At 48.0% G+C, this 26,360-nt stretch overlaps 3 protein-coding genes and 1 long non-coding RNA gene across 15 annotated transcripts in view; 1 reads left to right on the top strand and 3 right to left on the bottom strand.

Annotated features, from left to right (window-relative positions):
- Nucleotides 1-59: 59 nt before the first annotated feature.
- LOC129185913 (potassium voltage-gated channel subfamily KQT member 2) lies at nt 60-9,228 on the bottom strand. 4 transcript variants are annotated; one of them, XM_054783576.1, is made up of 20 exons: nt 9,185-9,228; nt 8,885-9,097; nt 7,985-8,138; nt 7,781-7,871; nt 7,586-7,712; nt 7,336-7,511; nt 6,031-6,156; nt 5,818-5,928; nt 5,598-5,693; nt 5,421-5,515; nt 5,287-5,355; nt 5,177-5,206; nt 5,032-5,111; nt 4,755-4,958; nt 4,489-4,536; nt 4,288-4,396; nt 2,268-2,399; nt 2,076-2,196; nt 1,830-2,005; nt 60-1,752 (listed from the first exon to the last, which is right to left on the bottom strand). In XM_054783576.1, exons 2-20 carry the CDS (start codon nt 9,015-9,017, stop codon nt 1,119-1,121), a joined length of 2,712 nt encoding a protein of 903 aa, XP_054639551.1. In that variant the 5' UTR covers nt 9,018-9,097; nt 9,185-9,228; the 3' UTR covers nt 60-1,118. The 4 variants fall into 4 exon arrangements, with proteins under 4 accessions (XP_054639551.1, XP_054639552.1, XP_054639554.1 ...); XM_054783577.1 differs by lacking the exon at nt 9,185-9,228 and having other exon boundaries at nt 7,985-8,135; nt 8,885-9,028; XM_054783579.1 differs by lacking the exons at nt 4,489-4,536; nt 9,185-9,228 and having other exon boundaries at nt 7,985-8,135; nt 8,885-9,028.
- ralgapb (Ral GTPase activating protein non-catalytic subunit beta) lies at nt 9,185-18,746 on the bottom strand. The gene is made up of 34 exons (XM_054783575.1): nt 18,567-18,746; nt 18,158-18,319; nt 17,589-17,791; nt 17,360-17,526; nt 17,107-17,290; nt 16,901-17,032; nt 16,718-16,830; nt 16,612-16,653; nt 16,502-16,546; nt 16,388-16,435; nt 16,164-16,297; nt 15,947-16,094; nt 15,778-15,877; nt 15,534-15,701; nt 15,330-15,444; nt 14,673-14,808; nt 14,551-14,612; nt 14,443-14,485; nt 14,235-14,356; nt 13,971-14,153; nt 13,768-13,916; nt 13,509-13,678; nt 13,277-13,386; nt 13,071-13,229; nt 12,817-13,011; nt 12,592-12,750; nt 12,403-12,526; nt 12,217-12,336; nt 12,104-12,144; nt 11,958-12,039; nt 11,836-11,890; nt 9,863-10,002; nt 9,335-9,791; nt 9,185-9,245 (listed from the first exon to the last, which is right to left on the bottom strand). The coding sequence occupies exons 1-33, from the start codon at nt 18,582-18,584 to the stop codon at nt 9,619-9,621; spliced, it is 4,002 nt and encodes a 1,333-aa protein (XP_054639550.1). The 5' UTR covers nt 18,585-18,746; the 3' UTR covers nt 9,185-9,245; nt 9,335-9,618.
- LOC129185918 (uncharacterized) lies at nt 9,239-26,303 on the top strand. 2 transcript variants are annotated; one of them, XR_008572161.1, is made up of 4 exons: nt 9,239-10,514; nt 19,668-19,723; nt 20,898-24,932; nt 25,318-26,303. It is a non-coding gene; the product is annotated as an uncharacterized LOC129185918 (long non-coding RNA). The 2 variants fall into 2 exon arrangements; XR_008572162.1 differs by lacking the exon at nt 19,668-19,723.
- The window catches only part of LOC129185917 (recombining binding protein suppressor of hairless-like protein), a 31,722-nt gene continuing 26,451 nt past the window's right edge, over nt 21,090-26,360 (bottom strand). For 7 of the 8 annotated variants that reach the window (XM_054783588.1, XM_054783587.1, XM_054783592.1 and 4 more), the window contains 4 exons: nt 24,712-24,852; nt 24,487-24,642; nt 24,312-24,415; nt 21,092-21,963 (listed from right to left, as the gene is read on the bottom strand). In XM_054783588.1, the coding sequence (XP_054639563.1) occupies nt 21,660-21,963; nt 24,312-24,415; nt 24,487-24,642; nt 24,712-24,852 (705 nt within the window). In that variant the 3' untranslated portion in view covers nt 21,092-21,659. Of the gene's footprint in view, nt 21,964-24,311; nt 24,416-24,486; nt 24,643-24,711; nt 24,853-26,360 lie in introns of all 8 variants that reach the window. The other variant, XM_054783594.1, reaches the window with a different exon arrangement.

Below are 26,360 nucleotides of genomic sequence, written 5' to 3'. Positions count from 1 at the left end.
AAGCAGTGTTTGGTTTGTTAAGCAGACAAAAAAAATAAAGCTCTGTAGTTAACACTATATAAGAAACAATTGAAGCTTTTATTGAGAATACTGGTGAGTACAGTCAGTCACACATGGAAGCCACGTTAAATAAAACACTTTGCTACAGTAATATTCAATGGATGTGACGGCGCCTCCTGTAGGCCAGGTTAGGATGTGCAGTGCTGGTCACAAACGAGTCAAAAAGTTTGTCTTATTCCTTTCCTAAATCAGAGAAAGTGGATTTAATGACTGCCATGCTGCATGGATACATTAGGATGATTTTGCTATGATATAATGCCATGGACATTGCTATGTTACGTATTTGTCGGTCGCTGGTGTCACGTGACATCTTAGCGCGTAATCACCACGTTAGCTTATTCAGATACATTTCTCCATACTTGTCAATATATATGGTATTAGTTCCTAGGACTTGTTAGCGTTTTTGCCGCTCTTAAATATATATCAAGCCATGCTAAATTAGCATAATATGAGATTATTATAACCGTCGAGGTAATTTTAGCGTTGCCAGCGTTAGAAGGGATCACCTAGCATCATCGGCTAGATAAAAGTGTTTAGTGTCAAACTGGAAAAGCTTTACTCTTATTGTTTGCCTTTGCAATATTGACGATTGAAAGGCAAGAGTTTGTTCTGTGAATTAGCGCCCCCTTCATGCCCGAAGTGACATGACAATGACACAGCGTAAGAATACATGTAGCAGTGATTGTGTGTGTGTGTGTGTGTGTGTGTGTGTTGATGCAAAGTGTATTTCATGTGGACAAGAAGCAGGCAACTAGTGTGGACCAATCAAGAGCGAGTGTGTCCCTGCCGTGAACGAATCAGGAGCGAGCACATCCCATCAGTGAACCAGTCAGGACTGCGCGCGTCCTTTCAGTGAACCAATCAGGAGTGAAAGTGCCCTGTCAGTGTTGCAGCCGACTTAAAAAAAAAAAAAGTCGAGGACATAAACCCAGCTGGTGCATTTTTACTTCACTGCCACTCCAGCTGGTGTTTTTGTCATTCACATTTCTATTATTATTATTATTATTATTATTATTATTAATACAGTTCTGCTGGTTCTGCTCGCTTTACACTCAACTCTACTTGGTTCCGGTCCAGGCGCGGTCCGAGTGTGGCGAGGGGGCACAGAGCTCCGAGTCCGAGTCTGACTCTGCCTCTGCAATGTACGGTCGAATAGTGGCGCAGCAAGAGGTCCCGCCCACCCCGCGGCGGTCCCCCAGGTTGGCAGCGGCTGAGTAGAAGCCGTTGTTGAGGAAGTCCAGGTTCTCTCTGGACTGCGAGATGGAGAAGCCGCTGAAGGAGCGCTCCAGCTCGTCGTGGTCCACAGACGGGATGGATACAGAGGCGTCGCTGTCCAGCTTCCCCTCCTCACCTCCAGCTTCTCCGTGGGCGCTCTCGGCTCCCCTCTCGGACCTCTCGGTACCCCCGCGCTCTCCGACACTGTGGCGGTTGGAACGGTTTCCTCCGTGTCGTTCTCCAGCAGGCGGCGGCGGAAGTCGAACGAGCGAGGCGTCACCCGCCGGGCTCGGAGTGTTGCCATGGCTACGCTGAGGCGGGTGAGGGGCCTGCTGGTGAAGGTGAGAGCTGATTGGCTGCCAAGAGGTGGAGGGGGTGCAGGTGGCGGCGTTGTAGTTCCTGTGTCCGGTAGAACTGCTGGAACGGACCATCTTTGTCCCAAAATGACTCTTGTCCACACCGTCACCGGGAAACACCCTGAGCAAACACAACAAACATTTCACTCCAGTTCTGCAAACTTCTACTGGTGTTGTGGTCGAGCAGCAGCTACTGACTGGAGGATCTTGTGAATGGACTGGCTCTTCTCCAGCTGCTCCACTGGACTGTGGTAAGGTGGCGCTGGATCAGGCTCCTTGGATCCAAAGTAGGCGTCTGTCTCGGCCTGAGGGATTCCCATTCGCTGAATGTAGATGTTCACCAGGAAGTCCAGCTTCCTCTCCATGGAGAGAACCTGAGGGACATGAGGACACATGACAAGTGAAGTGAAGGTCCGTCACCAGCAGAACTCCTGGCAGTCTCACCTGCTTCTCCACCTTTCCCAGTCGGCCCATCATGCTTGGGTCCTCGGGTAGCTCTTCGCCTGTCGCTTTGGGTCGGTCCTTGTCTGCGATTGGAGTCCCTCTTCCCACGATTTGGTCCACTCTGAAACCACAAGTAAAGACCATCAGACAACTACAACTTAAATGAAGGTCAGAGCTCTGGCAAGATTCTACCTGGACTGAAGGTTCTTGATGCGTGCCAGCATATCCAGATGTCCCGCCGAATACTGTTCAATTACGTCCATAACGTCATAGGGACGAAGACTCTCCTTAAACTTCCTCTTGGACACCATGAAGCGCATGATACTGGGACAGACAGGAAGTAGGAAGTCAACACAGAGGAGGGACTGGTCTTTCTGGACCGCACCTGTCATAGGGCCTGGTTCTCAGTCTGCTTTCTGGACAGATATGGAGAGGAATGGACTCCTAAGTGGATGGGCTTCTTCAGACCCCAGGGAGGATTAAGTCCCCTTCAAACCACTTCAACATGTCTCTAGAAGGAGTCTTTGCAGATAAAACAGTTTCCACTCTGCTCGGAAGACTTTCTATAAGACCTGTCCATTTGTGACGTCACTGATGTTGGACCTGATCTACTTCTTTCACACCAAGCACCTCCAAGCATGCCTTTTTGGAGCTTGCTTTGTACGCTGGGAATAGAAGAGTGTTCCCACAAAGCTGGAAGCATACAATCCAACATGTCTCGCTAAAATGAAGACTCAAGACCTAAGATTCAGGAACGTCTGATTCTATACACGTGAGGACAGGTGGAGGTCCAGAGACAGTTATGGTCCTGGACGCCTCCTCAGAGGATAAAGCTGGACGTGAAGTGACAGCACACGAGGACCATAAAGGACCACAAAGAAGACATGACAGACGGGAAACCAGAAAAGACAACAACATGGACAACATGAATGCTAGCTAGGACGCTGTGTCTCAATTGGCGCGCTTCAGTCTTTTGAGTGCGCAAGTGTGTTTGAAAAGGATGCCAGCTAGTGTGGCGGTGCGGAAGTATGTTGGTAACCCTCTCACACTCCGTGATGCCTTAAAGAGCCGCGCTGGATGACAAGTTGACCGGTCCAGCCTTTAGCTTGTCGGCTAGCGCTGCTCAACTCTCATTTAGAGGGGATATGTGGACATTTTTGTTTGTTTTGGGGGTTATGGGACCCCCAAAAGTGCGGGATTTTATTGTAGAATGAATCTTTCTATAAACTCTAATTGCACGAAAGAAGAGGTCAACTTCACTTGAGTGTAAAATATATCACTTACATTAATTTGGGGTCCGCCAATAACGCCGTTGCTGTAGATCAGGGGTGTCCAAAGTGCGACCAGTGGGCCATTTGCGGCCCCCAGGTGTTTTTTTTTAATTGGTCCGAGGCACATTCTAATGACATAATTTACCAAGAAAGCTAAAAAACATATGAAGAAAAAGCAAGAAAAATGTTTGGAGGATGACACTAACAATAGGCTTTTCCACCTATGTCACAAAGCTGAAATGCAGTTTTCCTTGAAATATATATAAAACTTAGCATATCTACATTTGTAGCCCTATTTAACTGTTGTAGAATAAACGAGTGGAGGCCCCACTCCCTTAAAGTGCAGAGGCTGGGCTGGCTGGACCGCGCGTGTCACACATTCACTCAGAGAAGTACGGCAAAATGCAGTACAGTCGGTACACACGTTACAGCCAAAATGGTGAAAGGGTGAAATCTCCGTCTCATTAGTAGCAGGGGTTACACGAGAAAAAGTGCTAACAAATTCATTTTGAATGATTGTCCAATCAAGAAGTGAGGAATAAAGGAAGACATTTCATGGGTGTGCAAATGTTGGCAATTTGTGGTGGTTGGTGAGTGGTTGCAATTCATTAAAAAGGAGCGAAGAAGACGAGGAGGTGCAATGGTAATGGATTTGGGACGGCACTACGCTGTGAAAGTGTGCACACTCAGGAAGTAAGCAGAAAGTGTCGTGAGTGTACTTCTTGAAGTGCACTGAGGAAGTAATCCATTGAGACACAGCCTGTCTGCTCTTACCCAACAGCTGATGGTGACCTGGGTGAGCCTGGGTGAGCAAAATAAATGAAAACAAAAAGAAATGAAAATGAATCCAAAGTAAAATGACTTGAGTGCAGCAAATAAACTCCAGCAAAGCGACGATGAAGTCAATAGAGCGGGCGTGAACGTTCCCTAAGCGTCCATACCAGATGGCTCTGATGGTGACCTTGATGCCGGGGGTCAGGTCCTGCGGGACAAACTCGCAGTGACAGCTCTTGTTGTCGTCGGCCATGTCTTCTCCCGGCAGGCTGGCGTCTGCAACAGCAACACGTCACTGGCGAGCGTGCACGTGTGTTGGCATACGTGTGCGTGAGTGCGTGTGTGTGTGTGTGTGTGTGTGCGCTAACCTGGCGAGCTCTTTTGTCTGAACTCCTCATCCTGCATCTCTATGAGAACTACCGAGACAAACAACCTCAGCATCAGCACCGCCACCACAACAACGTGAAGCACTACACTGTCCAATTAGAAACAAAGCATCCTCACTTTCTTGCCTGCCTCCTTTCCTTGTCTCCTACTTTGCTTTGTGTATGTGTCCTCAGGTTTGAGGTTCAAATGGATCAAAGACTCAATAAGGCTTTGCGGGACGTGACGTCGGGAGCTCAGACCTTCTTACCTTCAGAGTTCTGGCGGGAGGCGGCTCCTCGGATCCTGAAGGCCTGTCTAGTTCTGCTGCGTTCTCCAAAGCTCCAGCTCTTAGGAACCTTACTGGGACTGTCCTCCAGACTGGGATCTATGCTGGGGGAGCGACGCAGGGCCTGAACACCCCCAGGGACACTGGGGATTCCAGGAGTAACTCCTGGGCCAACCACTGGGACTACTGGAGACAGGAAGTAGTTTGGTGACCAACTTCCTATCGTCGGGAAGACTTCCACTTAGTGGACGCCACTCACCGTGTTGAGGAGAACCTTTTCCTTTGGTTCCCGAACTGCGTGGAGATGAGAAAACCCTCTCCTTCAGACTGACCTTCTGACTGTGGGGACAGGTCTATGGTCAGGGTGTGCTTGCTTTATTTTCAGACTACCTGCGGACTCTGACCTGGGAGACGGTTCTGGTTGGACGTCCTTCCTGTAGGTGGACAAAGCAGGACAGAAAGGTAAGTATGAAGTCCTCCGTGCTTCACACTGGCGACAGAAAAGACGTGCAACCTGAACGAAAGTCCAGACTTGTTCTTGAGGTTCCTCAGAAGGTCCAGCTGATTGAGGGGGGGGATTAACCTGCAGAGACAAGTGATGACACTTCCTGCTACCTGATCTGTGTCTCCAGGAGGGAGCGTGGTTACCTGTACATGGGGACGGACACGGTCCTCTCGTAATAGTCCCACGTCGATGTCAGGTCAGAACGACTCAAATTTGTGGCGTAGACCCTCCACGCCGCCTGGAGAGCGAGACTCAGGTTACTTCTGTTCACATGCTATGATGTCATACCTGTATGATGTCATACCTGTATGATGTCATACCTGTATGAGTCCAGCTGCTGGGTTGCGTCTCTTCTCAAAGTGTTTCTGTCTGTGCTGCTCCTGAACCTTCAGAGCGAAACCAGAACCCAGGATGCCCTGACAAAGAACGACAGACAAGAGAGCAGGTCAGTCACCAGGCTAACGCAGGTCTCTCTCACACACACACACACACACACACACACACACACACACACACACACACACACACACACACACTTACAGCTGGAAGAGCAAAGAAGGACACTCCAATGAGAGTGAAGGTCGCTGCCAGCAGACGTCCATTCCAGGTGATGGGGAACTTGTCTCCGTAACCGATGGTTGTCAAGGTGATCTGACGGAGACGAAGACCAACGAGATGGCATCTTTGATATGGTGGCATGTTTGGCATTAGAGGACACGGTCCACTGTTGGTCGCGTGACATTTGAGTCTCACCAGTCCCCACCAGAGGGCGTCAGCGTACGTCTCAAACTGCTCGTTGTCTTCTTTCTCAGCCAAATAAACCAGAAAGCTGGCCAGGATGAGACACAGGAAGCCGATATACCAGGCAGTGATCAGCTCCTGCACACACACACACACACACACACACACACACAGTCGGTGTTTTTTTAAATATTAAAGACGTTGCCACTGTGCGATGTGGAGTACGAGCTTATTCTCATTGGCTGTGTCTTAAATAGAATACTTGCTTCAGTACACTTTAATAAGTATATTATGTCCTGTGTACTGTTCCTGAGTGTGCACATTTTGACAGTGTATCCATCCATCCATTTTCTTCCACTTATCTGACGTTGGGTCGCAGGGGCAGCAGCCTAAGCAGCGCCTCCTGGTGGATCCCGAGGCGTTCCCAGGCCAGTTGAGAGACATAGTCTCTCCAACGTGTCCTGGGTGTTACCCGAGGCCTCCTACCAGTAGGACGCGCCCTGAACGCCTCCCCAGGGAGGCCTCCGGGAGGCATCTTGAGCAGATGCCCGAGCCACCTCATCTAGCTCCTGTCAATGCGGAAGAGCAGCGGTTCTACTCCGAGTTTCTCCCGGATGACAGTGCTTCTCACCTTATCTCTAAGAGAGAGCTCAGCCAGCCAGCGGAGGAAACTCATTTCAGCTGCTTGGGCCCACGATCTTGTCCTTTTGGTCGTTACCCAAAGCTCATGACCACAGGTGAGGGTAGGAACGCAGCTCCACCGGTAAATTGAGAGCTTTGTCTTTCAGATCAGCTCCCTCTTCACCACAACGGACCGATGCAGAGTCCGCATCACTGCAGACGCCGCACCAATCCGCCTGTCGATCTCACGTTCCTTCCTCCACTCACATGTGAATAAGACCCAGAGGTACTTAAACTCCTCCGCTTGGGGTAGATCTCATCCCGGACCCGGGGATGGCACTCCACCCTTTCCCGGGCATATTACATATTTTGACAGTGTAGTACTGTACCAAATCCATTACAGTCGTTGCGCACTAACTAGCACTGCACTGACAGTGGCAATATTTACTTGCGTTTTCTTCTTCTCTCCTTTTTGATGGTAAATTGCAACCACTGGAGTTGGTCCCTCCCCTTCCTCTATGAAGCCTAAATCGCAACTATTAAGGGTGCAGTGCACTCGTTTTGAGTACAACATCCGTGTATTGCATTTTGAACGCACTCATGCACTCAAAAGACTAAGTGTGAGTGCACAAGTACGCCAGTTGACACACAGCCTCGGTGTGACCTGCTGGGACGGGGTCAAAGTTGAGAGGTTACCTTGCTGTGGGCGTACACCACCGAGCCAAGCAACTTCCATGTTCCTCCCCGCCGGTCCATTCGGATCATTCGGAGAATCTGAAGGAAACGCAGCGAGCGGATGGCCGAGGTGGCGAAGACGTTTCCCTGCGTCCCCGCGGCCAGCACGGATATGGACGCAATCAGCACCATGATGTCTGCGGTCGGACAAGAGGTCGGGTCAGTCGGCGCCATCTTCCGCTGTGTGAGTCACGCGAGTGTCGGCACTCACCGATGACGCAGAACGGTTTCCTGGCAAATTTAAGTCGACCTCTCCAGCCCCGGTAGCGACAGCAGCACCCCGCGGCCCAGATGCGAACCATGTACTCCACCCCGAACACCACGATGGTCACCACTTCCTGTGGACGACAAGAACGCCATCCTCTGGGTCAGAGAATGATAGATTGATGGTGCTGATGGACGTTACCAGGATGTAGAGAGCATCCTCTGAGCTCTTCTCGTACTCTCGGATGGTGGAGAAGACGGACAGAACCAGACAGGAGAAAACCAGGAGGAACCTACAAGGACAGGAAGAAGACTCCTGAGACAGGAAACATCTTATCTTTGTGCATGTGATCAGCGTTTCCGGGGAAAGATGTGAAATGTGAGGACTTATTGATCCAGGACTCACACGTAGGCGTGATAGATGAAGGCCCAGCCTCGAGGTCTCTCCAGGACGTTGTATAGGAAGTTCTGCAGCCGCCTGTAGAGGGCGTTTCTTTTGGGGGGCTTCTTGCCTCCTCCAGAGACGCTGCTGCGCTGCCGGCGAGGTCCTTCATCAGCTCCTCAAAACAAACAAAGAAGAGCAATCATTTGTGTTGTCAAACAACAAAGATAAACAAGACATAACTCAGGCTTGCGTTCACACTCAAAGTCCGGTACTGTGGTCCAGACCAAACATAAAAAGATACTTCGAGGTCACTTTATATAAGCCGTGCATCATGTGATGAAACTCGGTCTTCTCCGTCACACATGATCGTAGGACTTTTATTTCTTTGATGGAAAAAGTAGATATAAATTGCATGAAGATTGCCAGAAATGTTCCTGGAGAGTCAGAGTTTCTGTAGCGATCAACCCACCTTCATCAATGATGTTTCACGACTGTGTTTCTGCTTCTGGCTTACATTTCATTGATTTTTTCATTACTTTCAGTCAACCATGGCCTGGTTTTGCTCACATTCGGTGACATCATATCCGCCGTTTTGGTCGGTGGTCACATTGCCTCACTCACGACCAGAGTCCGACCGTATTAGCAGCGCAAACTAGAGTTGGTTTAAAGTGCGAATGCATCACAACTGTTATCAGTCAATGCTTATTACATTTATTTCATATCATTCATTTATTCTTATTTTCACTTCTGTGCCACTACAGGAGGATAGAAAACATTTCCTACAATTGTGTGAAAAGCTAATCAGCTGCCATCATCCAGTCTTGGTACTTGCTGGTTCAAATACACGCTCTCTTTGTTTACTGCCATCTTATCGTCTTGTGACGTCACGACAATGCCCGAACCAGCGGACTGGGTTTTCACCTGCAATGAGTAGCGCTCCGTCCCTGCTGGATTCGGTCCCCCCGGCCTCCAGACCCACGAAACCGACCTTCAGCTTCTTTTGGTCGGCCTGGGCTCCGGGGAACACGCCGCCGTTACGCGACTTTTGCACCATGACGGAGAGAGACGAACTCGATGTTCACTGTCAGCCGGCGGACACTCCTCTGACGGCGGCCCGGTCCGCTTGGAGCATCGCTGCTCGGCCGGGGAGGAGAAGGGAGGATGAGATGAGATGCTGAGGAGACAAACAAGCTGCTGATCAGCAGATTATTTTGTCTCCACCTCAGCGACTTCCCGCGCAGACAGGAAGCAGAATGACGTCACCGGCGGGGTATCGATCCAGCTGACTGCCAAAAAAAATCCCATTGATCAAATGATCTATTTGATCTACGAGATCGTGTGCGCGTTTGTCATGATTAATGAATGGCCTACCCTCAGTCACCATGGCAACAGCTCGTGGTTACCTTGACAACCACTGAAGGAACAGAGGAGATAGGGAGAGAGAGGAGAGGAGGTAGGAAGAGGAAACAGGATTGAGGAGAAGAGGTGAGGACGAATGTGATGATGTCATAAAGCAGAGGACCAATCAGCACGTCAGGTTGTTTTTATTGCTCATCACTGGCACTGATCGATCATGTTATTGAGTGTGTTCAAAAATGTGTTCTAAAACAGCAGTCTTTGCGTTGCCACGGCAACAGTGAAGCTGGTGGTCGAGGTCAGGGGTCGTGGAACAGGGCGCTGTAGAAAGCGGGCTCAGAGTGGCGGCAGCGGTACCGAGAGATGATGTCACTGATCATCTGCTTCCTTCTGACATGTGGCGTGGGGGCGGAGTCACTCCACAACTGTCGTCGACGGCAACAATTGATCGCCATCTCTCTGACTGACACACCTGACGACAGAGAAACATGAGGACAGAGGACGGGGGACAGGGACGGAGAAAGACAAGTGGGACAGACAGACCCAGACAGCGTTTGCTGAGCACGCTCCCGCTGAGCAGCGGAAGAACAAGACTCAACTTGCTGCTGGACTTTTCGCGGACGGTGATGTGGAAGAGCCCGCTTTTGAGACGACGGATGAAGATGATCTGGACATGGGAGACACTGACAGACAGATGTCATTACAAGAACAAGCTAGTGCAATGTCACACTGCAAACAGCAGGGGGAAACATACTCGTTTGATTGGTCACTAAATGCAATCCCAGTCCTATCCACAAGGTGGTGTGTTTTCGTCTCATGTTTACAGTCACCCCCTTGAGGAGCACAGTTCCTTTTCCTTTTCAAAGGAACCTGCACCACAGGGCGATTGTCGCGAGTCACGGTCGAAATACGTCCATGTTACATTTTGTGCTCGTGCATGTCATCGTGCACACGCTGGCTTGCGACGCGATCCCAGGAAGTTGAAAAATGTTCAACTTTCATCGCTGTCGCCCAGACGAGGACCAATCAGCGTGAGTTTCATTGATTGACCAATGAGCGGACAGGATGCCATTCCGTACTCTCTCGCAGTTAAACATGGAAGAAATGAAGACGTATATTTGACATTTCTAAAAAAGCATATAGAGATATAAATAAAAAAAGAAGCTGCATGGGAACCTGCGTGTAAACGTATCAGGTAAGTTTACATTAATTTACACGGACATTTATGTAAGTTTATCTTCAAGCAATCTCCTTTATTAGCAAGCGTACACGATCAACACCAGCCGCTTTTCCTCTTCTGAACTACTTTGACACACTCAAATCCCTCCAAATCTGACAGCCAATCAAAACTGTGGGAGACTAGCCACGGCCGCCCGTCGCTTCCCGTGTGCAGGGAACTACAAACGTTTTAGTCAACAAGAATTAAAAACGTTTTCGTCTAGTTTTTGTACAATAAATTAAAAATAAAAAAATAATTTGTCTAAGTATTGGAAATTGGCTGAGGAAAAAAACAAAGAGGGGATACAATTACTCTCTCTCTGTATACAAATTACACCTCTAAAGGTCTACAGGTGAATACAAAATCAAATGTAGGTATAGCATATCTTAAAAATCATAATATACACACATGTATGTGTATGCATTATATACATATTACACAGGTATTTATTCTGCACATCATGTGTTTCAGCACATCATTTTGACAAAAGACTAGCATGTAAAAAAAATATAATGGCCTTAACCATCAAACAAGCAAAACAAACATAGGTTTTGATAGGTTGTTAACCACTTGACTGGCATCCACACAGTACTGAAACCTTCTGACTTTTCTTTCTTTCTGAGCAATGGCCAAAATTATAATGTCTTTATCGGGTCTGTTTTGCGTGTGTGTGTCCAAACTATATTGTAAGTGCGCCATAAACACCACAGGTCATGGCTGGGGCAGCATGCTGTATGGCCCAAAGCCAGCAGGCTCTATGCATGATAACACAGCACACAAACTCCACCAGTTTAACATATCGCAACCTGCTGATAAAACGTGACCACACAAAGAGATGGCCACACCGTCACTGAATGTAAACACGGCAAAACATGATGCTAACATTACAGAAGGCAAATGTAATGTTCATTAAAACACATGGGGAACAACAACAGGTCTGAAATGCTACATTTGTCTCCACATCCATGTTTCAACATTACATTTGCTGTCAAAAATCCCTGCCTGTTATAAAGTCACGCAACAGTAACACACACGTAAGCTAATGAATTGATGTTAGCACAACAAAAGTAACTTTAGCCTGAAGATATCACCAAGTTTGTGCCAGGACTTAAACGTGGAACGCTTTAGGCTTACTATGAAATTGATCACAAGCCAATTGTAACATTGTGTGTATGTGATATGTTAACACAACTTGCAGCTACGTTTACTGCCATCTCTCTGCACAATGCATTCGGTTTTCTTTCGTATGGATTATATTTAATATATATGCACAAATATGCTGAAAGTCAGATGTTACCTGCTCTCAGCTTCTGCTTTGTTGAGCGACAGCAGCTGGCACAGGGGAAACGACTCTGAAAGGCACACATCACGTCATGGCTTGGAATGACTTCTTTTTGTAGAAAAACTCTTCCTGCGTACCGATGTCCTCCGAGCGTTCCAGCCAAACAATCAGCAGTGACGAAGCCACATGAAGACATCTCACACCTTCAGCCGTGGACCTCTGGACAAACAGAGCAGTGAGAAAAAAAACAACAGGAAGTACTTTTATGGCAGGCCGGGCTGACCTCTGAATGACCCGCCTCCTTCCTGCGCTTTGACCAATTAGCTGGAAGTAGAAAAACATCACAGTCAAGAATGTCTTCTTTTTTTCTGTTCATTGAACAAATGAGGGTATGACCATGTGATGATGATGAGGGAACAATGAAGGTGATGTCTGTCAGAGCGTCGGCGTACTTCAGGACAAACGTATCTCCATCAAAGACTCGCCCTCCGCTCTCACCGAGCACTGCAAGGAATTCTGGGAGACGGCCCATGAAAATGACCTCAGGTAACCTTGAACCTCTCCATGTGGTCAGACACCCACCTGGAGTACATGTGCTGGTCACGCCCTCCTGGCCATGTCCCGCCCTCGAGGGCCAGCCCAGACTTGACAGGAAGTCCAGGAAGTGAGACGAGACGTTGCGGCTGGACTCCACGTTCCTCAGAATCTACAAAGGGAAAACTGCTTTGGTCCATGGTTGTGACTCAAACTGACTAAAAGGTGCGTAGTGACCTCAGCAGCTGCCTTCTGTCCTGCCCTCACGTAGAAGACAAAGATGGTGTCACGGTTTCTGGATGGAAGCTGGTCCAAACGTCTCAGATCCTCGAAGAAGCCTGGCAGAGACGGGTCCAGAGATGCTAACTGAGCGGGCATCCCTCCGGTAACTGGATCCTACAAAGTTGACGGATGAGACGTCCAGTTGAGACAACAGATGAGAGACAAGTCTTTAATATGTACCTTGAGGGTCTCGGGGGTCAGCAGACCCATCTGGGACAGGAAGAGTCTTGCCGTCTGGAAGTGAGCGGCAGGAGGCGGCGGCAAACAAGTTGTCATGGCAACCGTCCGGCTGCTCACCTGCAGCTGATCCTCCACCTGCTGCTGTCTCTGCACGGCCACTCTGAGACGCTCAAACAGTATCTGACAGATAAGGAACTGAGTGTACTCATTTCCGAGAAAGTTCTGCGTCCACCCAGCAGGTACTAACGTCTCACCTGCTCAGTGACGCTCCCCAGCAGGTCTGGAATGCTCAGGTCAGCTTTTACAGAAGGAGCTTTGCTGACGTTTTCAGGAAGTGGCTGAAGTTTGACACCACATGACGTCCCAGCGTCTTCCCGGGCTTCACCGTCACGCTGCAGCTCAACGGAAAGAGTCTGAAACATGATTAGCAGTTCTTCTCTTCTCCTGCGTCACTGCTCACCTTTGTGCTTCTTCTTCCCTCTCTGGGCTGAAGGTGGTGCTGTAGGGTCCAGGTGTGACGTGACCATGGTCCTCGGATCAGTGCGGTGAGCGACGGGCATGGCACAGACACTGGAAGCATCAAAACCATTCTCAGGTTCTGTTTTGTTTTTTATCTGTCTGAAACAAACTTCATCACTCCTGTTGATGTTTCTCATCCATGCTAGCAACAGCATCAAGATTCCACAACACACCGTTTTCAGGTCCATGCGCTTGTTCCAGAATCCCCAGGATCACAAAGGCATCCACAGCAAAATATCTCATCTTGCTCAGGTTTCTGTCTCGTGGACCAGAACCGCACATCAGAGCGTCCTCGTCCAGCGAGCCTGCAGGTGACGGAAAGGTTCCTGACACCTGCATGATGCTGACACGTGGAGACCAGACACGTCAGAACAGAACACTCTGAATGGAGATTAATTATTTTTGAGGCCAGGGTGCGTTTGTTTTCATCACCAGTTCAGCGTCACCTCGGCCGCGTCCTTCACCCTCAAAGAGACTGGATTCAGTTCTTTTTCCTCTTTGCATCGCACTTCCTCTTCCTGTCTGGACTTGCTGCCCGAAATGCCCAGTTCCACCGTCTCTAGAACCTCCAATAAACAGTCCTGGACACACACGTCAGTCAGTCACTTAGTTGCCTGTTGATGAGTCAGCAGTACCTGGTGCTCCAAGATGGCGGGGTGCTCAGTCAGCCAGGTGCTCAGGCAGTAGAACGCCGCCACGATGATGGAGTGAAGGTCTCTGGAGTGAAGCGGAGGTGGACGGCCGCACTGGAACTCGATGTGGCGGCAGACCCAAGTGACCGCTCGCCTCTTTTCCGCCTCGGCCACGCCAACCTTCACCTGAGGGACAGGGGGCAGTGTGAGTGAAGCGGGACATTTCCTGGGATCGTTTGCATCGTCTGAGGGTGGTCATGTGATCACCTTGGCCAGTCCTCCCAGGACCTCCATCACTGCCAGACAAACTGCTGAGTCATTCCTCCACTGAGACATCAGATGCTGAGTCAGCAGATGCAGAAACTGAACCCACAGGACCGCAGCTGTGGCTGAATGGTTGCCATGGAAACACAATAACACACACACAGTTATAGGATGGAATAAAATACATCAATTGACTTGTGAGCGGTCTCACTGGGTCCCGCGGTCCGCTTCGTTCTGCTGGGTTTGGCACGCTGCTGGAAAAAGTCAAATATAAACATGCTGCAGGCTGCTGGGATTGGGCCAAGGAACCAGAACTCACCTGCTGAGTTTGTTCTGCAGCCTCGAGCAGAGCAGAGTCCTGGACCAGAATCATCATGGCCGCTGCAAAAGCAACAACTGCTGAATAAAATCACACAAATCCAAAGTTCTGATCTAACTGACCCAGGAGCATCTGCATGTTGGTGCTGTCGGTCTCGGCCTGCAGGGAGACGATCAGCAGGCTGAGGAGACGGGGCTTCAGAGACAGGACACTCCCTGATGTGACGTCATCACCACCGTACTGACCACTGAGCAGCACCTGAAGACGTGCAGCAGAATGTTGGGTCTTACCTGCAAGAACTGTCTTAGAAGCAGTGCTGGGAGAAACTAATGGGTCATTCCTAGTGAGGTTAAGCGGCATAGAAGATGGATGGATTATTATTATGCACTGATATCAATATCAACCAGCTGGGTGTGGCTTCAGTTGCCTTTTTTCACTACTACTGCTACACAAGGAGCTAAATAACTAGTCAACGAGGGTTGCAGTTGCTTAATCTCAGGGAAACATTGTCCCCTAGCGTTTTGGAAGAGAATTACACGTCACGAGCTCAGCTCTCAGCCTTAATCTCATGAAACACGTCAACGGCATCAGACACTACAAATTTTTTGACAAAATTGTTTGACATTTTTGAAGGTTTTCCAAAAAAGTAACACAACAATTACCTTCACTGCTAACTAATTATATTTACAAAGGAGTCATTCCGTTACTAATTCAATTACCATTTGGGGAATGTACTTTTTAAAGTCATTTGTCCAACACTGCTTATAAGACAAGGTTACCTCCAAGTAGATGTGTCCAAACTGCTGAGGGAGGGGCAACAGTGACATCAGTATCAGGATGGAAGCTCGCCTCAAGTCCACTGGACTCACAAAAGTCTTGAAGCTCAGCTGTTCCCTGCCAGAGAGACATACCAGTAGTCTACTAGTACCTACTAGTACTAAGGTAGGAGTACTGGTGTGGTAGTAGTGTTGTTTTTGGGGTACTTGTCAAGCAGCACGTTTTCCAGAGCGGAGATGAAGGAGGGGAGCAGCAGGTTGACTCCTGGAAGGTCGCAACAGAACAAGGAGGAGGAGTTGAGGAGGATGGAGGCCAGAACGGGAGGACTCATCTCCTCTGACACCTGAAGACCCTGCAGGAGAACCACGTAGAACCTGAAAGACAGAGACTCATCCAAGTGTAAACATAGGTTGACGTAAAACAAAGCCAGCAGAAGGAGAAGCTACAAACCTGGACAGGTGGACAGGGAGGATGTCTTCTGAACTTTTCTTACAGCTGAAAATGGTACAAAGTGTCCCGCAGGCCTCAGCTCGACCGGTTGCCCATCTCTCTGACGTCACACGGACTGTTTAGGCTTTGCTGAAGTGCAGCGGCAGTGAGGTGTTGTACACGTACTGACCAGCAGGGGCAGAGTCTCCGTCCAGGACAGCGGCGTCAAACAGGAAGCAGCCAAAGAGACGGAGGAGCGAGTCCACCTTACCCCTGAGGGGTGAGGGGTGCAGTGCAGGACCAGAGGTAGACATCCAGTGATGGAGGGGTTGGGACGTCTGAGGAGAGAAGTCGAGCACTGAAGGTAGGTGACACGGGCATGTGAAGACATGTGGACATGGAAAGACCTGTGAAGATGTCGCCTTGGAAACAATGGGTGTCTTCAGACGACCATGTAGGGGTGGGGGGGAGTTACTACTGGGCAGGCTCAAGATGTTTACTGGGGTGGGCGGGGCACTTCCAGAACGAGGCCGTGAGACACCTGAAGGGACGAGAAGAAGGTTGTCCAAACGAGGACAGAACTGACTAATGAAGGGCGGGAAGGAGCTGAGGTGGGCGGAGCCTACCGTACCGTAGGAGGGCAGTCTGTCTTTGAAAGGACTTCGAGTTACTGCAACGCCTGCTTGAAGCAACCTTCATCAGCTGTCAGTCACCACTTTGATGCTTCAGTGGAGGAAGTTCTTACCCACAGAAGGCAGCCGGTCTCTGAAACGGATCCTTGCTGCGAGTCCTGGAGGAAGACAACAACAACAAGGAGCACATGACCACGCTCCAGGTGGTGTGCACGTGGACTACCTGAGTTTATCTGCTGGTCTTCTGAGCACTCCTCACTGACACCTGCAAGAACAGACCTTCATCATGGATCATGTCAGACCAATGGTCATGTCTTCTGCTCCAGTACCCAGGAAGGCGTGGACCATCTTGCTCACTGCTGTCATGGCTGTGAGGAACACGTCCTCCTGGGACAAAGGAGCTGGACCATCAACCAGCGGGCGCCTCAGGTCTGCAGGATTGCTGAGGGACAGGGACAGGGACCATGTGACTGTCTGAAGAACATTTCAGGACAACCTGATGGTAGCGATACCTGAGCACATGCAGGAACCTGAACCAGGTTTGGAGGGTGCACTGGTGGTCCAAGTCAGCAGGGATCAGTGCAGCATCTTCAAAAGGGACCTTAAAGGATGGGAAGGCTGGACCGAAAGTCAGGGGCAACAACCTGCGGCCATGCAAGCATGTCATGTCATGTCACAAGTTCACGGACGCAGGAAGCGGTCCTTGCTAGATGCTGACCTGGAGGTTAAGGCTGAGACCACGCGGGTCCACCGGTCCACTGTGGCAAGCTGGTACCTCCAGCTTCTCATCATCTGTTTCCACGAGAGCCACAAAGACCGAGACGGGAAACAGCGAGAGCAAGACAGAAGCCACACCTGGAAGAGGACGTCCATGGACAGGTGGGACAGCTGCTGTGATACAGCTGCAGCAGAGACACAGACGCGGGAATGTGACACAAAGACAGGACAAATGGGTGAGGTCTGTCACTTACGCGCAGAAGTGGGCGGGGCCAGCACTGACTGGTTGACGCAAAGCAGGAAGTGAAGAAGTGTCTCCCAGGTGTCTTGACTCATCGCAGTGCCCTCTCTGGCCAGCAGCTGAACTGCACTCAGCACCTGTTGGCAGAGGGCCTGGTGGGCCACACCGGATTCGTCCCTCCTGGAGAGGACGGCGGTTGCTAGAGGTCAACAGCTCTCTCAGGTGATTGCTAGCTCGTCTACCTGGACAGGAAGAGTGTGAGCAGGTGCCGCAGGATCTTCTGAGCGTAGATGTTTGGCTCCTTGATGATTGGCAGAGGGATGGAGTCTCGCGGGGACACGAGGACCAGGAGCCAGTTGGTGTAGATGTCCACACAGAGTTTGACCGTGTCACAATCCAGCGGGAGGGACAAAGCATAGCACAACACCTCCATTGTCCATTTCACCTGAAAAGACAACATGCAGCCTGGACATGTCCACTTGGCTTGATTGGAAAGAACGGATGATGCCAGGACTGCCCGGTCTACAGAAGACAAGATGGAAGACTATAGGCTACATGCCAAATGGACAACAAAGCACCACAGTACCATCAGCATCGCTTAGGCCACTCAAAATGGGCCAATGGGACATTTGACTGATGACTCCACATTGATATCTTGTCTAATCGTTGTGGACACACTGGAGACGTTTTATAGTCTCATAGGACATCCATGTCTTTTTTATGTGAAGGTTGCTAATGTTTTGTCCACGACTTGGACATTTTATTGGACAATTCTCATCTTCCAGTGAGACACACACACACACACACACACCTGGGCCTCTGTGCGCAGGAGGCTGCGGCTATTGGGGTTTCCCAGGCTGATGCCAAGGGGTGTCACCACGGCAACAGCCACATCTCTGGCCACAGTGGGCGGAAAGCAAGTGAGCACGCTGATATGACTCCGCCCACTGCGGGGTGATTGGTCCATGGGTGTCTGTCAAGTAGAAGTACAAGAAATTATTTGCCAGAACCACAAAAGTCACGTTGAATGTAAAACAAGTTAGCGATGTTAACGTATGAACAAACTCCTCTTTCACCATCACGCCACCTGGCCACGCCCACACTCACAGGAAGTAAGGAGTTCAATAACACATTAAAGCAGTGCGAGCCATAATGAGGACGTTTAACATGACATTAACTACTTGTGTTCGCGTGGGTGTGTGCGTGCAGAGGAATCAAACCTGTGACCTTTTGGACATCAGACGCGCCGTCCTGCTACTGGGTCAGAGGTCAAAGGCGCACAGGCGAGTTAACCCTTGCTAACAAGCCAAAAACAAAATGTCCCAAAGTAGTCCAAAGTCAGTCCAAACTGCTGCTGCTGCCTTTGGGGTCAGCTGGGAAAGACCACACCTCCATCACAGTGTCACATGACCGCTGTTGCTGGCAGCTGTTTAGTGTAAACACACCTGCATGTCATCAAAACACACCTTTTGATTTGATTGTCAACATCACAAAGGAAAACTAAATTCAGTCAAAATATCATCTGGAAACTTTTAAATTGTTCTAGAAACGATTTAAATGTTCATAGTTTTAGTAATTAACCTAACCTGTTAACCTGTTAGGTTAATTGGCGACTCTAAATTGTTCGTAGGTATGAATACGTGTGTGAATGGTTGTTTGGCAGTACACCAGTCCAGGGTGTACCTCGCCTCTCGCCCAAAGTCATAGGCTCCAGCATACCCCCACAATCTTAATGAGGATAAGTGGCATAGAAAATGTCTGGATGCAGAGCTTTAGAAGCAATTTTAAATATTTATAGTTTTAGAAACGACCTTAAATGTTATTAGTTTTAGAAATGAGGTGTCCTTGCTTAAAGTGACCAGGAGGGGGCAGCATGAGGAAGGTCATGAAAGAGATGTGTCTAAGATTTAGAGAAAAGAATGAGTGTAAATCTTAGAAGGACTGTGATGAAGTAAGATAATAAACATATGAACTGTTAGGTAAGTCAACATGATTATCTTTGCAAAGGATTCATATTTCTACTGGATGTTGGAGAGTGTTAAAGGTGGTACCCTCCACACAGGCACCTCCTGGCAGTCCTTGAAGACGCCCACACTCTTCCACAAGCCCTCTAAAGCTCTGCCCGCTTTAGTTCAGGAACATTCCGTGCTGCCTTAAACTCTTTAACATCTTCGTTCACAGGTGGAACGTCTAAAATATTGTACTCAAGTGAAAGTAAAGTTACATTGCCGACATTTTTATCAAGTACAAGAGAGAGTACTTGTACTAGAGTACTAGTATTTATGCTAAACACAAAATACACCCTTGCTCATTTTTTTCAGGTTGCATCGAGAAACCTCCCACACCCTATCAGGGGTCCAGGCAGGAACCAAAAACGGTAAAAATACTACTTTTCCCAGGGTCTGATATTGGGCTGGTAAAACCCTAATCCCAACTAATCCTAATCCCAACTCCAACCCTAACCACAACCCTATCCAAACCCTAACTCTAACCCCTACCCTAAACACTAACCTCAATCCAAACCCTAACCCAACTCTCAATCCCAATCCCAAACTAACCCTACTCCCAACCCTGCCCTAGTACTAACCCTGATCCCAACCCCAACCCTAAACCTATCCCAACTGCAAGTTTACCCTAATTCCAACCCTACCCCAATCAAAACCAAACCCTACTCCCAACCCCAAATCTATCGCAACCCCAACCCTACCCCAAACCAACCCTAAACATATCCCAACTCCAAGTCTAGCCCAATTCCAATCCGACCCCAATCTCAGTGTAACCCTACTCCCAATCCTAAATGTATCGCAGCCCCAACCCGAACCCTAATCCCAATCCTAACCTTACCCCCAAACCTAAACATAACCCCATCCCTAACTCTAACCCCAAACCTAATTCCAAATCCCGCACCACAAAGGTGCCGTTGAAGCGACCTTTAAAAAGTGTGACTTTGCGACAAGTCTGGAGCTGACCAGGCAACCAAGAGTCAATGACTCATCACAGTATTGCGGCGATACAAGAAAAATAAAATGAATGTCCAAGGTTATGTCCCCTTGTTCAGGCGGTGCAGACTGCAGGGTGGTCTTGTTGGAAACGGGGTGAGGCATTCATTGTCTGTGAAACTGACAGGATGTAAAGTCAACATGTTCAAAAAGACAAAGCATGCGTTTGCGTCTTTTTCAGTTCACCCGCTATCGTTAGCATTCCGAGCATGCTTTGGTAGCCTCTGACAATTAGCATTATGTCGACTGACAGCTGCTGTCAACACCTGCCAGACGTCCTCTTTGCTTCTTCGCCTTGAGCAGCTATTATGTTAGCATCTCTCATCTTATCCACGCACAGGCCACGCCCCTTTAAAGATGACAATAATCACCTGGTACTTCCTCACCTGACCGAAACCCTCCTGACATCTTGTGGGCTTCTTCAAGGGACTCCTTGTAGTTGTGAATAACAACATTCATCCATTCATCAGAGTCTACAATGTTTACAATCGTCCAAGACGTCTTAGTTTTGAGACGCACAAGAAAACAAAGAATGTCTTTTTGTCTCCTCAGCGCTCTGCTGACCATCACAGCGCTGAAGGAGGTGATGATTGACAGCCAGAAGGTTGGACACTGAACTCCTTTATGGCACTGGGCCCCTGCACACACACACACACACACACGTCTTCTCTCTCCCTGAGTGTCCTATTCGGACATGTCAAATAAAACATTGCTAGCAAAGCCTCGAAAAGTTAAACATTTGGTTTAGTGATGAGTCCTACGGACCCCTGCTGGACAAATGCATGCAGTGTTGAGCATATGTGTTCTTTATTTCAAAATTAGACATGACCTTCCACCTTCTTGCAGGAATTTTTTTTTCAGGAAGGTGGGGGGCGGGGGTCTGGTGGAGGATGAAGGTGTGTTGGTCATGAAGGGTTTAGAATGGATTCTTTCATGAATCGCGAGATCACATTTCTCCCTCATGACCGAGATTAGGAGTCTGCTTCTCCTCCATGTTTGTCCTGCTAACCAGGAGAACGAGCTGCAGCAGGCAGACAGGAAGTGATACACTTGGCGCTCCGTTGGCCACATAAGATGGAGGCGTGTAGATGTTAGAAGATGGAGGGGGCGTGCTTCCATCTTATTAGAATGCTGTGGTGAATGCAAGGTGCATCAGAGGATGTGGTGACATAATCACTTTTATTGGTGTCTATCATCAGGACAGTCCGACATTGATGATGTTATGACAGGAAGTTGAGAGGCGGGCTTTGTTGTTACTGCCTCCTGTGGAGTAGTGTGACATTGACGTGGTTGCGAGACGAGGACGTTGTGGATCTATGTCTGCATGAAAAGATGAAAGTTGGCTCTGGTGAACTCCTCGTGGATGCTCTCCAGCAGGATGTCGTCCTCCCGCTCCGCCTCGCCCGCGCTGTCCCTCGTCCTCCCCGCTGTCCTGAGCCCGCGCTCGTGGGGGGGCGCGTGGAGCTCGGGCGTGTACGTGAACGTGAAGGACGTGCGGTAGAGGACGCCGTCCGGGCGGAGCAGGGACACGGGCACGGTGACGACACGCCACCGATGCTGCCGGCCGCCACTGAAGACCGAGACGTCTGGAACCACGCACAGCAGAGACTTGGGACATCTGACAAGAGACAGAAGACACCATCACACGGAGGAGCACGCTCATCAAAAGGTGTCCTCAAAAAGACTCTTGAAAGAACATCAGCAGCAGCAGGGACAAGACACTAAAACCACTAGTTAGCTAGCTGACATACAGTAAATAGGACAATAAGCACTGAACAAGCAATCATAATTAACTAACCAAGTAACTCAGAAGTAAATTAGCTATTAAACTAACTGGCTAGCACCAGTGTACCAGCTAGTAACCAACTGGCTAGCAAATAAACTAACCAGCAAACTAACAATTAAACTAAGTCACTAACTTGCAGCAAAATAACAAACTAGAAAACTAACCTGCAAACTAACAAGTAAATTTACTTCCCAAATAACACTCTAACAACCAAACTACCCAAAAATATATTAACTACTATACTACCAATTAAACTAGGTAACTAACTAGCTAGTCATGTAACAGTTGGACTAACCTGTAAACTAACAAGCAAACTAACTAACTAATACTCTAAACTAGCTACAAAACAATTAAGCAATTAAACTATGTAACTAACTAGCTAACATGCTTGCTAGTATATTAACTATGTAGCTAACTAACTAGGTGAACTATCAAGCACACTAGTAACCTAAATATAAAAATAACGAATTAATTAGCTAGTAAACTAAATAGTAAAGCAATGGTAAACTAACTTGCTTTCTTGTAAATTAACAAACTATAAAACAAACCTGTAAACTAACTTGTAAAATAGCTAAGTAGCTACAAAACTAACCAATTAACTAGCTATTGAATTACAGTACATAACATCGAGGGAAAGGCTTCTTGAGACGTCATCTGTACTTCTGTGAAGAAGGTGTCGGACGTTTCGCTCCTCATCCAAAGGGCTTCGTCAGCGAACTAATAAGTGCTGGTAGCCTAGGCCTTAAATACAGTAAGAGTGGGCAGAATTGGTGTGCCAACACCCTCCTCCTATTGGTTCCTTACACTAAGACTGGGCGGAGTAGTGGTATAATCCTCTCCAGCTATTAACACCTCCGATAAAAGGGAAGCGTCGCTCCCTGAGTTGGGTATGAACGACTCTGATACTGGCTTGTTAGCATCTATTGTTCTGGCTCGGCCCTGGCTTCACCTCATTTGCAAGACTAAGAGCTGTGGGTTTTGGTCTCAGTAACCTAAACATACATAACATGTCAACTAACAATGAAACAAGTCACTAACCAGCTTTCTCAGGGCCTTGCTCGAACGTCTAAGCCAAGCGTTCCTGTCCTGATGCCTCCTCCTTTACAGGATAAATAGCTTGGATCTTACACCAAGTTCTCAGACTAGAGCTGTCCTATCTAGTGTGACTGGCGTGTGTCCTACCTAGTCTTTGAGCATGAACTGGTGAACTGCTCGGCTGAGATGCCAAACGTCTTCTAAGGTGACAACATGAATAATAAAAAAACCTCATAACATTACGTTATTATTGGGATGAATGTGCAGGTCGCACTTTTCCACAAACCTGCGTTTCCGGGTCGTGTGATTTGTTGTTAGCAAACGAGACGTTGCGAAATGGTTGTTGTTGGTTGTTCAGTGGAGAGGAAACGCTTCAGACCACTTATCCTCCACTCCTGTCTCCTTTTCAATCACATCTCCACATTTGGTGACCCTCGACTTGAGTAATACGCCGAGCGTATCGGCGCCGCTCAAAGCTAACGAGGCAGCTAACGCCGTTGCTGTCTACGCCCGACTTTTGGCAACACAAAACACGCCCGTGGTTTCAACGCATCGAAGCCCAGTTCCGACTGCGAAGAATAACACAGGACGTGGACCTCCACTGTCTCTCGTAACGCAGAAACGGTAGGCCGGATCATTTTAGTGGTTTTGAAACGGTGACTTTTTCGAGGTGGTAACCGGGCCGTGCCTACATGTTTTACACTTACATAAATATTTCAATGTTTGAAAAAAAAACCTTCCAAGGTGAAGACACGATGATGAGACAGCCCACGGTGTGTCTCAGACTGCACGTCTGCTGTATTTTATAGAAATTCCACCATAAAGTCCAAATGAGAGTGTTTGGAATGCGGCTCGGATAATTGAAGCCCGACTCCGACCTGCTGGCTGACATTTTGAAAAGGAAACGCTCCAGACTGTTACTTGATATTCACGCCAACTTTTATGGTGGTCTACTGACACCGGCAAGACTTTCACTTAGTGTGTGCGCGTGTGTGTGTGTGTGTGTGTGTTACAGCAGCATGCTGATGGAAGGAAGACTCGTAAAGAAGATGATGATTGTCAGGGATGAGAGTCGTCATTACGATGGTGTACCATGTCGTCCCAACGTGTCTTTGACATGTCGTGGAGGTGTTTGGTGGGCTTACTTGAACATGGTCTCGGCCTCTGTGTTTCCAAAGCACACTTTGAGATGAGGGCCAAAGTTTTCTCCGAGGAGTTCCAACATGGCCACGTGGCCCCCGCCGTTCACCTGCGGCAGGAGAGGAGTTGGACGTGATTGACAGCAGCAAGAACGCTACTGATGTTGTTCATGTTGCTCACGTCCAGGCTGCTGACCACCGGGAAAGGACTGATGGGGGTCTGGACGCAGACCGCCTCCTGGTTGAAGGTGTAGTCCACCACCTCCACTCCAATGACGGTCCAACACGAGCCGTCGTTCAGGACCACCCTGCCGGGGTCTCGGACACTGGAAGCGGCCTGGTGTGGGAAGGCGGGGTGGACGTCATTTATGCCTTTCCTCCATTTTATAGGCAGGAGGTTGCTCACCTGGTGCACCACGATGGCGTCATTGGACAAACACAAGTAGGCGTGAGGCGTGTCTCTGAACTCCAAGGCGCACTTGTGCAGCTGAGAGACGGGCTCATCCACCTCCAAGATGGCGTGCTGCTTGTTGACCTTTCGGATCACCTGGTGGCGCCAACGACACAGAACCTTCTTTAAGAAACCTTCTCTTTCCAAAGGAGGCCACGCTAGCGCCACAGCAGCAGGTGACACGATATTATATGTCATTTTTAAATTCATAACGTGTGTGTTATATCATCTATATGTAGGTTTTAAATACATACTGTACGTGTTATATCATCTATATATTGGTTTTAAATACATACTGTATGTGTTATATCATCTATATGTAGGTTTTAAATACATACTGTACGTGTTATATCATCTATATATTGGTTTTAAATACATACTGTACGTGTTATATCATCTATATATTGGTTTTAAATACATACTGTACATGTTATATCATCTACATGTAGTTTTTAATTCATAACGTGTGTTATATCATCTATATGTAGTTTTTTTTAAACACATAATATGCGTGTTTTGGCTGATCACACACTTTCCTCTCTGCTCCCACTGTTGTCATAGTAACCGGACGCCGCCGCCGCCGCCGCCCATGCGCACGTTTGTGTTTTTGTTCTGAGGTTTCCCTGCTGAGTCGTCACGGCGGCGGACATCTGCCTCCAGGTGAGGATGCTCATGCATGTCAGCAACTTCAAGTCAACGAGCATCAAAGGAGTGTGTTTTTACTTCTTCTTTGGCTTTTTTTTGCCACAAAAAAGAAGCATGCATGTCAGCAAGGGTGTAAAAAGAAGAAGAATATAGACGGATTTTGGAGATATTTTTCAGATATTTCAACTTTCTTCCTAAATAATCTTCATCAATTATCTTCTGGTAATATTTGGACTTTATTCCCATATAACTTTTCCCCCACCTAATTTTCCTACAACTTTTTTTTATTTTTTTACAAATTTTTGTTTGTTTCTCATAATATGACTTAAAAAACTTTTTTCCTTACAACTCTATGCGACTAAAATTACATCCTTTTTTCTTAATATTGTGACTTTATCCTCGTAAAATTACAGCTGTTTTTCCCCCATTTCTGCTGTTGACCCCCCCCACCTACTACTTTATTCCCATATATTTTCACTCTATTCTCATAACATAACTTTTTCCGCAACCTAATTTTCCCAAAATTACAGCTTTATCCATTGTTTTGTTTTTTCTCATTAATTAAAAAATGTTTAAAAACCAAACTTTACTTTTTCCTCATAATATTACAACGTAAAATGCCAACTCTCATTAGATTACAAATTTTTCCTCCTACTTTATTCTTGTAAAATTACTGCTTATCTTTCCATTTTTGCTGTTGTTGTTTGTTGTTAAATGATATTTTTATAATGTGCAATGGGCCAATAAAAAAAAAAAACAGCAGTGGGCCGCAAATAGCCCGTGGGCCACACTTTGGACACCCCTGTTATATACGATTAACACTGCTTCACTTCTTTTTACACTTAAAAAGGCTGCCAGCACACTGGAACAGACTATTCTTCTACTGGTTTCATTACATAGATGCCTGCTGATTGTGTCCCAGGTATTAGCCAGCGCCCAAAGACACAGCATCAATGTGT

This window comes from Dunckerocampus dactyliophorus, chromosome 8 (genome assembly GCF_027744805.1).
Source record: "Dunckerocampus dactyliophorus isolate RoL2022-P2 chromosome 8, RoL_Ddac_1.1, whole genome shotgun sequence".
NCBI classification, from domain to species: domain Eukaryota; kingdom Metazoa; phylum Chordata; class Actinopteri; order Syngnathiformes; family Syngnathidae; genus Dunckerocampus; species Dunckerocampus dactyliophorus.
The sequence above is the reverse complement of the archived record's forward strand: the minus strand, read 5'-3'. Positions and strand labels throughout refer to the sequence as shown.

Bases quoted from the DNA above. Each gene is read 5' to 3' on its own strand.
- LOC129185913 (XM_054783576.1), bottom strand. From the start codon at position 9,017: ATGGTGCAAAAGTCGCGTAACGGCGGCGTGTTCCCCGGAGCCCAGGCC. The intron at 5,694-5,817 runs GTAAGTGTGTGT...GTTCTTTGTCAG, and splicing joins CCTTCTTTGCTCTTCCAGCT to GGCATCCTGGGTTCTGGTTT. The intron at 2,400-4,287 runs GTATGGACGCTT...TGTCTGTCCCAG, and splicing joins GTCACCATCAGAGCCATCTG to TATCATGCGCTTCATGGTGT.
- ralgapb (XM_054783575.1), bottom strand. The intron at 14,154-14,234 runs GTGATCACATGA...CCTGTCCCTCAG, and splicing joins TCCTGGGAGGACTGGCCAAG to GTGAAGGTTGGCGTGGCCGA. The intron at 12,527-12,591 runs GTCACTACGCAC...TTCCCTTTGTAG, and splicing joins GACAGAAGGCAGCTGCTGAG to ATTCTGAGGAACGTGGAGTC.